This window comes from Sabethes cyaneus, chromosome 2 (genome assembly GCF_943734655.1).
Source record: "Sabethes cyaneus chromosome 2, idSabCyanKW18_F2, whole genome shotgun sequence".
Lineage (NCBI taxonomy): Eukaryota > Metazoa > Arthropoda > Insecta > Diptera > Culicidae > Sabethes > Sabethes cyaneus.
The window spans coordinates 218974048-218985623 of NC_071354.1; the positions used below are offsets into that span (position 1 = coordinate 218974048).

At 41.8% G+C, this 11576-nt stretch overlaps 1 protein-coding gene across 1 annotated transcript; it reads left to right on the forward strand.

Moving 5' to 3' along the window:
* The first annotated feature begins 240 nt into the window (after window positions 1-240).
* Window positions 241-8980, forward strand: LOC128736664 (solute carrier organic anion transporter family member 74D-like). The gene is made up of 6 exons (XM_053831152.1): window positions 241-1117; window positions 1177-1450; window positions 7807-8004; window positions 8080-8221; window positions 8282-8386; window positions 8450-8980. Exons 1-6 carry the CDS (start codon window positions 241-243, stop codon window positions 8978-8980), a joined length of 2127 nt encoding a protein of 708 aa, XP_053687127.1.
* Window positions 8981-11576: the final 2596 nt, after the last annotated feature.

Here is an 11576-nt window from a genome sequence, read left to right on the forward strand (position 1 = left end):
CGTCACTTGTGTAGATTCATCAAGTCGCTATCAAGATTTATATGAGCTATCGTGAACTTGCAGTCTTCGCTTCGCTTCGAAATGATAGTATAGATAACAGGCCGGGTATAATGATCTGCCAGACAGACAGACAGGTTAACTTGTCCGGAATTATAGAATTAGTTAGTTTCTGAGCGGGAAACAAAGAGCTTGTGCAAAACATTCGTCGGAGAACAAAATCTCATAGCAGTAGTAACAGAAATGACGGGAAGTGAAATGCTGACCGCGGGTATCGAGGACGACTCCACGGGACCACCGAAACGGGTCGTTTACGAACGTTCCGTGTCAGACTACAGTGAAAGAGATGTGCAGTGCGGGTTTTGGGTCTGTCGAGGCAGATTTTGGCAACGGATGGCCAGCAAAAAGCTGTACGTACTTCTGTTCGGTGTCGTCGGATGTCTGTTCGGATCAACCACTTCCTATTTCTACGGAACCCTGACAACGGTGGAGAAAAGTATTCAAATCTCTTCGAAGAATGCTGGCATCATTATGGCTGGTTCCGATCTTTCGTTTGTTTTATCTTCACTTTTCCTGTCGTATTATGCTTCGAATAGACGAAAACCACTATGGATTGCGTTGGGGATTACGAGCATGGGGCTGTCGTGTTTCGTAAATGCCCTTCCGCACATTTTCTATGGACCAAAATTAGAGGATCTAATGCAGATTGTAGCTAATACGACTACTGTATCTGATACCAGCAAGAATGACAATTTGTGTAATGAACTTCGACCACCACCTGACTGTTCGTCGGATATGGGGAATCTCAAACCTCAACTGCTCCTTTTTCTGGGTAGTTTTCTGTCCGGTTTAGGGACCTCCCTATATTTCACGCTGGGATTAACCTATTTGGATGACAATGTACGCAAGGAAAAGGTTCCTTTCCTGTCCAGTTTGTCGGCTTTCGGACGACGACTCGGTCCGATGGTGGGTTTCTCGTTGGCATCGCTGTGTTTGGAGTTCTTTGTTTTCCCTACCGTGGATCCGGGCTACGGAATCAAGGATCCTCGCTGGATCGGTGCCTGGTGGAGTGGTTGGGTGGCACTTGGAACGACGCTTCTAGTGGTTGCTCCTATGTTCGGTAAGCGTCCAAGTGGCATTCGGGTACAGTAAGAGATAATAAAGAAGTTTTGTTTACAGCATGTTTCCCAAAAATGCTTCCTCGAGCAGCTGAACGTAAATCGCTGTCCCGTCAGGCCAGTCGTATGAGCGGGGAAGTAGTAGAAGAAGAAGAGGAACAGCCTCAGGCTTCAATTAGTGATCTACTTGTTACCTTGAAGCGACTGATTACGAACAAAGCTTACGTGTTTAACAACACTGCCAGTATATTCTACTTCTTTGGATATATGCCGTATTTTCTGTTCCAGTCTAAGTACATCGAGATCCAGTACCGTTTGACGCCATCACAAGCAAAGTAAGTTTTTTTTCTAAATTTCACTGTGTCTGTCATACATTGTTTCGTTACATCTTCACTGACTCTCTAATTATATACCAAATTTATTTTTCCTTTTTTTGGTTTCCTGGTAAACCAGAAAATTTCTACAAAAAAAAATACACTGCAATCGCTATTTACGCGGTTTATTTTTTTCGCGATTTTCGGAATTTACGCGTTTTGTTTTAAGCGGCTTTGTGACGTATCCTTCGCATAAAAACCGACTTGAGTTTAATTTCATGTCAACTTCTTCTGAATATTCGATCATGTGCTCCATTATCATTTTTTACATTATCAGAAAATAATCGAATGATGTCTTAGTTACTGTATAATGAGTCGATATCGTCTATAAAATATGAAAACGTTCGAAAAATCAGTAGATTTCAAGACCTGACAGCATGGTTGACTTGGGACTGCGTCGGTTTCGGTGTCAAAATTATAATGACAGCACCGAATGATCGTCCAACCTACGGACGTACGTACCTCTCCAATGAAATTATTTTGACGAAACATTGACTAGGGTAGATGCGCCAGTTCCGGCAATAGTTAGCATGATATATCACTCTTTTGGATATTTTAACAATAAAAAATGGTGGAATTTCTGCCTTAGCACCTCAAACGTGAAATTCGGACATTTTTCATTCGTTATATATTGAAAACTATTGGATTCGAATGTAATTTATTTTTTAAATGCAATCTGAATACTAGAATACTACTTAGACTTCCGGCCCAAGGTGCGCAACGATGAGGCCATCCTGTTCTCGGTCTTTATTATTTAGCTTCTGTTGCACGATCGCGCAGCACTATCGGGCGACCGAAACAAGGCTTCCGTACAGCACTTTCGCCTTTCTCGCCGGAGAAGATGTTGCGAATGTTAGATTGCTCTATTCGGTGGATACGAAGTGCTTCATCATTTCCAACTTCTTCACTACGGGATGGAGTTGGAAGTACGAACAAAGCACGAACGAACAATCCTTTTTCATGTAAACAAAGCAAAGCAAACATATTTTCCAATTGCTTAAAAGTCTGCAATAGAAATTTTCAATTTACTGTATTGCACTAGACTCATAGAAATATTTCCAATCAATTGAAGCAAAAATCTTCAAATAAAATTGGGAAATTTTCAAATCACAAACATGAAAAACATGGTTTCTACATTTACCGAATAAATGTTTGTATCTAAAAGGTGTCCTTTGTGACTTTTCGATTCGAAAACGTCAATTCAACTCTTCAATGTAAATTTTAACAATCCTGCTAAAAATTGAATTTACTTTAAAATGCCTAGCGATGGTGACCGAGTTTTCGTAATTTTTTCTTACTTGACAAATGAGCAAATCTACAATGCCGACATTTGAGCAAACCGACAAATTTCTTAAGTCATTCCATTCAAAGGGAAGGCAAACAGCAACAAGCTTGAAAGTTATTAATAATAATGGCACGTAGTGAAAACTTAGTTGATAGTGTACAATAAAACGAAAGAAAAATGTTCAATGCTCTGCAAGTCAATGCAAACCATCGAAACAACACCGAAAGTAATTAAAGGAGAAATTCGAAGAAAGCACACCGTCCCCGTTGGTTCGTTCTCCAGTTTCCTGCAGGAAAGGAAAATCACGCTGAGCGCGTTGGTGCAGGTGCACCAATCTACCTTGCGACAAAACATTTGGAACTTGCAGGTTTTGTCGCCTGCGACAGCAAAACGCTTTACTCATCCTATGTCATTTGCAGCTGGCTGTCCGTAATGACAAACAATTTAACAAACTTTTGAATGGGGTTACTATTAGAGCAGCGCGCCTCCACGCTGCGCCGCGCTAATGAACACATCGACGTATCCCAACTTTGAAATAAGAGCTGTCTGTCTGTCTGTCTGTCTGTCTGTCTGTCTGTCTGTCTGTCTGTCTGTCTGTCTGTCTGTCTGTCTGTCTGTCTGTCTGTCTGTCTGTCTGTCTGTCTGTCTGTCTGTCTGTCTGTCTGTCTGTCTGTCTGTCTGTCTGTCTGTCTGTCTGTCTGTCTGTCTGTCTGTCTGTCTGTCTGTCTGTCTGTCTGTCTGTCTGTCTGTCTGTCTGTCTGTCTGTCTGTCTGTCTGTCTGTCTGTCTGTCTGTCTGTCTGTCTGTCTGTCTGTCTGTCTGTCTGTCTGTCTGTCTGTCTGTCTGTCTGTCTGTCTGTCTGTCTGTCTGTCTGTCTGTCTGTCTGTCTGTCTGTCTATCTGTCTGTCTGTCTGTCTGTCTGTCTGTCTGTCTGTCTGTCTGTCTGTCTGTCTGTCTGTCTGTCTGTCTGTCTGTCTGTCTGTCTGTCTGTCTGTCTGTCTGTCTGTCTGTCTGTCTGTCTGTCTGTCTGTCTGTCTGTCTGTCTGTCTGTCTGTCTGTCTGTCTGTCTGTCTGTCTGTCTGTCTGTCTGTCTGTCTGTCTGTCTGTCTGTCTGTCTGTCTGTCTGTCTGTCTGTCTGTCTGTCTGTCTGTCTGTCTGTCTGTCTGTCTGTCTGTCTGTCTGTCTGTCTGTCTGTCTGTCTGTCTGTCTGTCTGTCTGTCTGTCTGTCTGTCTGTCTGTCTGTCTGTCTGTCTGTCTGTCTGTCTGTCTGTCTGTCTGTCTGTCTGTCTGTCTGTCTGTCTGTCTGTCTGTCTGTCTGTCTGTCTGTCTGTCTGTCTGTCTGTCTGTCTGTCTGTCTGTCTGTCTGTCTGTCTGTCTGTCTGTCTGTCTGTCTGTCTGTCTGTCTGTCTGTCTGTCTGTCTGTCTGTCTGTCTGTCTGTCTGTCTGTCTGTCTGTCTGTCTGTCTGTCTGTCTGTCTGTCTGTCTGTCTGTCTGTCTGTCTGTCTGTCTGTCTGTCTGTCTGTCTGTCTGTCTGTCTGTCTGTCTGTCTGTCTGTCTGTCTGTCTGTCTGTCTGTCTGTCTGTCTGTCTGTCTGTCTGTCTGTCTGTCTGTCTGTCTGTCTGTCTGTCTGTCTGTCTGTCTGTCTGTCTGTCTGTCTGTCTGTCTGTCTGTCTGTCTGTCTGTCTGTCTGTCTGTCTGTCTGTCTGTCTGTCTGTCTGTCTGTCTGTCTGTCTGTCTGTCTGTCTGTCTGTCTGTCTGTCTGTCTGTCTGTCTGTCTGTCTGTCTGTCTGTCTGTCTGTCTGTCTGTCTGTCTGTCTGTCTGTCTGTCTGTCTGTCTGTCTGTCTGTCTGTCTGTCTGTCTGTCTGTCTGTCTGTCTGTCTGTCTGTCTGTCTGTCTGTCTGTCTGTCTGTCTGTCTGTCTGTCTGTCTGTCTGTCTGTCTGTCTGTCTGTCTGTCTGTCTGTCTGTCTGTCTGTCTGTCTGTCTGTCTGTCTGTCTGTCTGTCTGTCTGTCTGTCTGTCTGTCTGTCTGTCTGTCTGTCTGTCTGTCTGTCTGTCTGTCTGTCTGTCTGTCTGTCTGTCTGTCTGTCTGTCTGTCTGTCTGTCTGTCTGTCTGTCTGTCTGTCTGTCTGTCTGTCTGTCTGTCTGTCTGTCTGTCTGTCTGTCTGTCTGTCTGTCTGTCTGTCTGTCTGTCTGTCTGTCTGTCTGTCTGTCTGTCTGTCTGTCTGTCTGTCTGTCTGTCTGTCTGTCTGTCTGTCTGTCTGTCTGTCTGTCTGTCTGTCTGTCTGTCTGTCTGTCTGTCTGTCTGTCTGTCTGTCTGTCTGTCTGTCTGTCTGTCTGTCTGTCTGTCTGTCTGTCTGTCTGTCTGTCTGTCTGTCTGTCTGTCTGTCTGTCTGTCTGTCTGTCTGTCTGTCTGTCTGTCTGTCTGTCTGTCTGTCTGTCTGTCTGTCTGTCTGTCTGTCTGTCTGTCTGTCTGTCTGTCTGTCTGTCTGTCTGTCTGTCTGTCTGTCTGTCTGTCTGTCTGTCTGTCTGTCTGTCTGTCTGTCTGTCTGTCTGTCTGTCTGTCTGTCTGTCTGTCTGTCTGTCTGTCTGTCTGTCTGTCTGTCTGTCTGTCTGTCTGTCTGTCTGTCTGTCTGTCTGTCTGTCTGTCTGTCTGTCTGTCTGTCTGTCTGTCTGTCTGTCTGTCTGTCTGTCTGTCTGTCTGTCTGTCTGTCTGTCTGTCTGTCTGTCTGTCTGTCTGTCTGTCTGTCTGTCTGTCTGTCTGTCTGTCTGTCTGTCTGTCTGTCTGTCTGTCTGTCTGTCTGTCTGTCTGTCTGTCTGTCTGTCTGTCTGTCTGTCTGTCTGTCTGTCTGTCTGTCTGTCTGTCTGTCTGTCTGTCTGTCTGTCTGTCTGTCTGTCTGTCTGTCTGTCTGTCTGTCTGTCTGTCTGTCTGTCTGTCTGTCTGTCTGTCTGTCTGTCTGTCTGTCTGTCTGTCTGTCTGTCTGTCCGAGCGGATGTCCGTGAAAATTTGAATGCAGGGGTTTTTTTAGGCCAGGAAAGGTTCTCATGATGGTTCAGGACTCCTCCCCACTCTGTAAGTGGGGGTTCCCATAGAAATGAAACAGAAACTTCTGCATAACTCACGAGCTAATAAAAAAAATGGAACCAAATTTGGCATATAGAGATTTTAGAGGCAATTCTTAGAGATAATAAATGTTCATGGTGGTTCGAGACCACTCCCCGTCTGGAAAGTGGAGCTCTCATACAAATGAAGCACAAATTTAACCAAACATGAAAAATATCCAAGCAACTAAAGCACAAAATGTAAAAAACAAAAAAACAAAATGTGCATTTCTCGGGTAAGAAGCATGTTCTGATAAATGTTGGAACCTTTTCTCAGTCAAGAAAGGGGATTACTGTTAAAGGAGGGGACGATAGAAGAAAGCATTAAAGCAAAGATGTTGATAGGATCCAAACATAATGGGGCCAGGCGTGAAGGGGACTTAGCGGAAACTTAGGTTAGGAAGAGTCATGGGAGCAACGCTTAATAGGTTGTGTAAAATGTTACTAATTTTCATCACGATGAATGTTTATCGTCAGCTCATCAGCGATTTAAATTTTTGCAATTGGTAACTCTGTGTCATTCCGCTCGCAAAGAATTTCCGATGCAAAAGTCGGCGAGAAATCAATGAATTGACTACGATCGCAAACACACTCTCGGTATCTCTGTCCAACACTGCACGCTATGTTCGAAGGAAATTATTATTTAACTTTCATGCACCTCAGATTTTTCTTCACAGGATGTTAGTAGGTATTGGTTAAAACAATTAATTTACAGAAGGTCTTAAAATATTCTATCTTGGGTTTTTTACGAATTTCAATTTTCAAGGTTATATAGGGGTCATTCCCTCTCAACTGATCATATCCGTTGTAATCGACCACCACCGATTTCAACAAAACTTGGTATAATTACTAAGTCTGACCCCAAATTCAATTTCCCAAAGTTTTGTACGGATTGATCAATCCCCGTTGCAGTGACATGCAATGAAAAATGAGTTTTTTCGAAAATCTAAGAAAATTGGATAAGCGTCACTGCAAGGGGGATTGATCAATCTGTACAAAACTTTGGGAAATCGAATGTGGGTCGGAATGAGCAATTATACCAAATTTTGTTGAAATCGGAGGTGGTCGATTACAACGGATATGATCATTTGAGAGGGAATGACCCCTGTATAACCTTGAAAATTGAATTTTGTAAAAAACCCGAGATAGAATATTTCAAGACCTTCTCCAAATTAATTGTTTTGACCAATACTAATATCCTGGGAAGAAAAATCTGAGGTGCATGAAAGTTAAACAATAATTTCCTTCGGACATAGCGTGCACTGATTGTTCATCACTGTCAACAGACAGAGAATGTGTTATACGATCAAATGTGAACATGCCTTTTTGCAGAAATACAAAAAGTTCATTGCTCGATATGAGTTACATATGATAATTATAAAGTTGTCAACATATACTTGCAATATCAGACGCAAATAGTAACTTCAAGCGGTCAATGATAAACAAACAAAATGCTTTCAAGATCTAATTGCTAACAAATTATGAATTATAACTAAAATAATTTCATGAGATTATAAGCCTACTGGGTGTAAAAGAATTTTGCTGTATAAATACTTTTATATATTATTCCGCAAGAATGAATAATCCAAATATTTCAAGTGCTGACTGTCGCACGGAAAAACTGCTTATTTTTTTAAATTATTAATTCATCAAAATTCATCGCGATGACTTCTAGTTAGTCTAATTAGTCATTGCTCAATTATTTTCAATTATTTAAAAATTTGTTAGCACATTTCAATCTAGTATATTGTTGGAGATGGTTAGAAATATGCCGTAAGACGTATTTCAATATCTAAAGTGAAAATCTGACTTGCCACAGGTGAGATACTAAATACAATAGTACTTACTCAGATATAATTTTAATGACTGTTCTTTACGAAATAATTAAAATTGTTTTGCACAGCTAACTGAAAATGTTTATATTTTTTTCCAGCATGGTCACCGGTTCGGCATCTTTGGTATTCTCCGCGCTGGGTATCCTGATCGCCGGTGCCGTAATCCAGAAGGTCAAACCAACCTCGCGCCATCTGGCGGCTTGGAACATTTTCACCAGCATCTGCTCGGCGGGTGGCATCTTCATGTACTCACTGCTGGGCTGCGAAGCGCTGAATAATGCCTCCATTGTCAGCAAGTAAGTCGTCTTTGCCTGCGGAAGGGGGTTTAAAATGTTTGTTTTTAATTTTTGTTCTTTTAATTGAAAATACAGTTCGCAAGGTGCCTTATGCAGTGCGAGCTGTAACTGTGATTTCGTGAAGTACGCACCGATCTGTGGCAGTGATGGAAACACGTACCTTTCGCCGTGTCACGCTGGCTGTAAGGATCAGTTCAAACAAGCCAATGGAACGATTGTAAGTTAGTTTGATAATTAAATTTCAAAAACTATTTTGTTTATGTCAATTTTCAAACAGTTCTACAGTGATTGCTCCTGCATCCAAAACCCTCTAAATATGTCGTATGCTTCATTCGAAACCAACCCGTTCAATATGTCCACGGGGGAGGGATTCAATTCGGAGGTAAATTTCAGCGTAACTTGTAAAATATTTAGGTAATTTTAAAAAACTATCTTAATTAAGCAGTCCTTCGGAACGGCAATCTCGGGAAGTTGTCCAGTCGACTGCATGACCCCGTTCTACATCTTTCTGTTGGTAATGTGCATCACGAAGTTCATCAGTGGAACGGAATCGGCTGCTAACTTTCTGATCGGACTGCGCTGTGTTGAAGAGCGGGATAAGGCGATTTCGATGGGATTTTCCATGGCAATAAATACGCTGTTTTCGTTCCTGCCGGCACCAATCGTGTTCGGTATGATCATCGATAAGACCTGCGTGCTGTGGGGTCGAACCTGCTCGAAACAGGGCAATTGTTGGCTGTACGACGGGCTGGCCCTACGGTCATCGATGAACCACACCGCGGCCGTTTTCGTTATCATAGGGACGTTTTTCGATATGGGCACCTGGTGGTATTCGAAGAACTTCCGAATCTTCGACGAAGAGGGAAAACAAGTGCCCGAAGATGCAAATGTGGCTGCCGATCCACTGGATCCGTATGGTAAAAGCGGTAAAGAACAGAAAGAACTGGTCGTGTTGATTAAAGAGCAAACAGAGTGAAAAATAAATATTTGAAGTTCACGGTCGCAGGTTAGATTATGTTTTATGACCGGTTGCTAGTCTCACAGTCCCACACTGGCAAGGTACTGGCGGATTTGTTTACCTTTTTAACGCTGATAAAAGACGTGACAAGAAGTTTTTGGTTTTACTATACTAAATCTGATAACAAACGTGTCGGGTTTATGGGGCGATGACAAAAAAAAATAACAATTATATGCCCAATTTGAGAACCCATTTAGATAAGCGTCCGCGCGTCGTTAGCATCCAATTGAACAGCATTGCTTCTGCATTGCACCATTTCAGTTCGAAAAAAAATGCCATTTTAAAATGACGGATCAATCACTACGTTATTAGGATGCACCAGCAGGAAATCGGACCACTTCTTACTCAGTGTCGCTCACAGCTCATCCAACCCATGCCAAATTCTGGCAAGAATTTCCAACCGCAGTGCAGCGATTTTATGGCGATGAATATAGCTACACACACTTAAAAAAAGTGCCGAAGTCAGCAAAATTTTGCCTAGATTTGGACAGCCGAGCGTTCGGTAAAATTTTTTATGATGCCAAACGTTAGTAAAGATCCGTGAACGTCGATTTCCATTGTTCGAATTTCCATTTTTGTTTCGTGCTCGGAGACTCATTTTTCGAGTTTTTCAAACTGTAGAGCCTACCGACAATTGATTTTATAAAAAAAAATTTGACTCATATCCTACAAATTATTTTTTGTCCCCCGATTTTGCAAACCAATTTCCAACGGGGGGGACAAAAACTTTGCAATGGCCTAATTTCATTATGTTTTTGTAACATTTTTGTATCATTTCGTATTATTTTGTATTATTTTTGCGTATTGTTTGTGTCATTGTGTAATACATTTTTGTTACTATTTTAATGTTAATATAATTTTGTAATCATTATCTTATTTATTATATTTACACTAGTTGTGCCCAAATCTTACGATCCGGAAAATATAAAGGTCTGTTCAGAATTCCGAAAAGTGCGCATAAATTCCATTGGACAGTGTTTGCGAAGATGTTTAATCATTGTATTAGTTCCTTGAGTTCTTATATTGCATAGCATTGCATTGCATGCATTGCATTATAGTTCTACGATGTTGTGCATAAAAGAGTCATAGCCGGAAACTGAAACAAATAGTTTTTATGGTCGTATTGGATTTTATTTAACTGAATAAAAACTTCTGGCTGTTTGCAACATTTATGAAGTCTGATTAGAGTAAAATGCTGCTTAGCAAATTCGTGATCGTTTGCTATCATTAACTCATTTTTTAAAATTTTGCGGCTTGGTCCGATCTGATTTAACACCGACCATATGATATCGCGAGAAGCAATCGAATTGTACAGGCGAGTCGAGCAGTCAAATCAAGCAATCGAGTCAAGCAGTTGGGTCGAACAGTCGAGTCGAACAATTCAAGTCGGGCAATCAAATCGAGCAGTCTAGTCGAGCAGTTAAATCAAGCAGTTTAGTCAAGCAGTCCGGTCGAGCAGTTGCGTCGAGCAATTATATCGAGCAATTCAGTCGAGCAGTTTAATTGGGCAATTAAGTCGAGTAGTCCAGTCGAGCATTTAAGTAAAGCAGTCAAATCGAATGGTTTAGTCAAGCAGTCGGGTCAAGAGGTTATGTCGAACAGTTGAGTCGAGCAGTTTATTCGTCCAGTCGAGTCGAGCAGTTCATTCGAGCAGTCTAGTCGATCAGTTGAGTCGAGTAGTCCAGTAGAATGGGTTTTTCGAGCAGTTGAGTCGAGTAGTCCAGTTGAGCAGCTGAGTCGAGCAGTCGAGTCGAGTAATTTAATCAAGCAGTTCAGTCGAGCAGTTTAATCAAGCAGTTAAGTCGAGTAGTGCAGTCGAGCAGTTGAATCTAGTAGTCTAGTCGAGCAGTTGAATCGAGTAGTCTAGTCGTGCAGTTGAGTTGAGCAGTCTAGTCCATCTCCGATCTTTTTGGATTTGAACCAAATTTTGTCAGATTGTTTGATGACAGAACGCTTCTATTTAAAAGAAAAGACCCGGTTTTGCCATATCCTAAAAAATCCCAACAACTTTTTTTCGTTCACCTTACGAGGAATATCCTCTCTGTCCTTCTGTTCAGTCATATTTTCTGTATCATTTTTCGGAGGCAAAACAGACAGGTACAATTACTTTCAGTGTTCACTATTTATTTTTTGGCTGCATAAAGGTTGATGAGCGGTTGAACAGGCGACTGAAAAAGCTTAGCAGAAATAGTTTTGCTCGTTCTAAAAATAGAATGGACAGCATTGCACAAATCGGTTATGTAAAACACGCAAAAGCCTCTATTAAGCTCCTTTGCAGCTTTGAAAGTATCTACCCAAGTAACAATTTCAGGCAAACGCTTTTATAGCTGAATTTATTCTACCTGTGGCTGAACTATGGTTTAGTTTTCGAAATAAGAACCTTTTTTCAGTTCTTAAGCATCTAAATCTGGTGATTTTATCAGCTTCGTGCTTTAGAGGCTGTAATGGAGCTTAATAGAGGCTTTTGCGCGTTTTTAAAACACCAATTTGCGCAAAGCTAGAAACAAGGCGCACAGAGGTTATATAAATGACGATATAATTGCTTAACAAATGT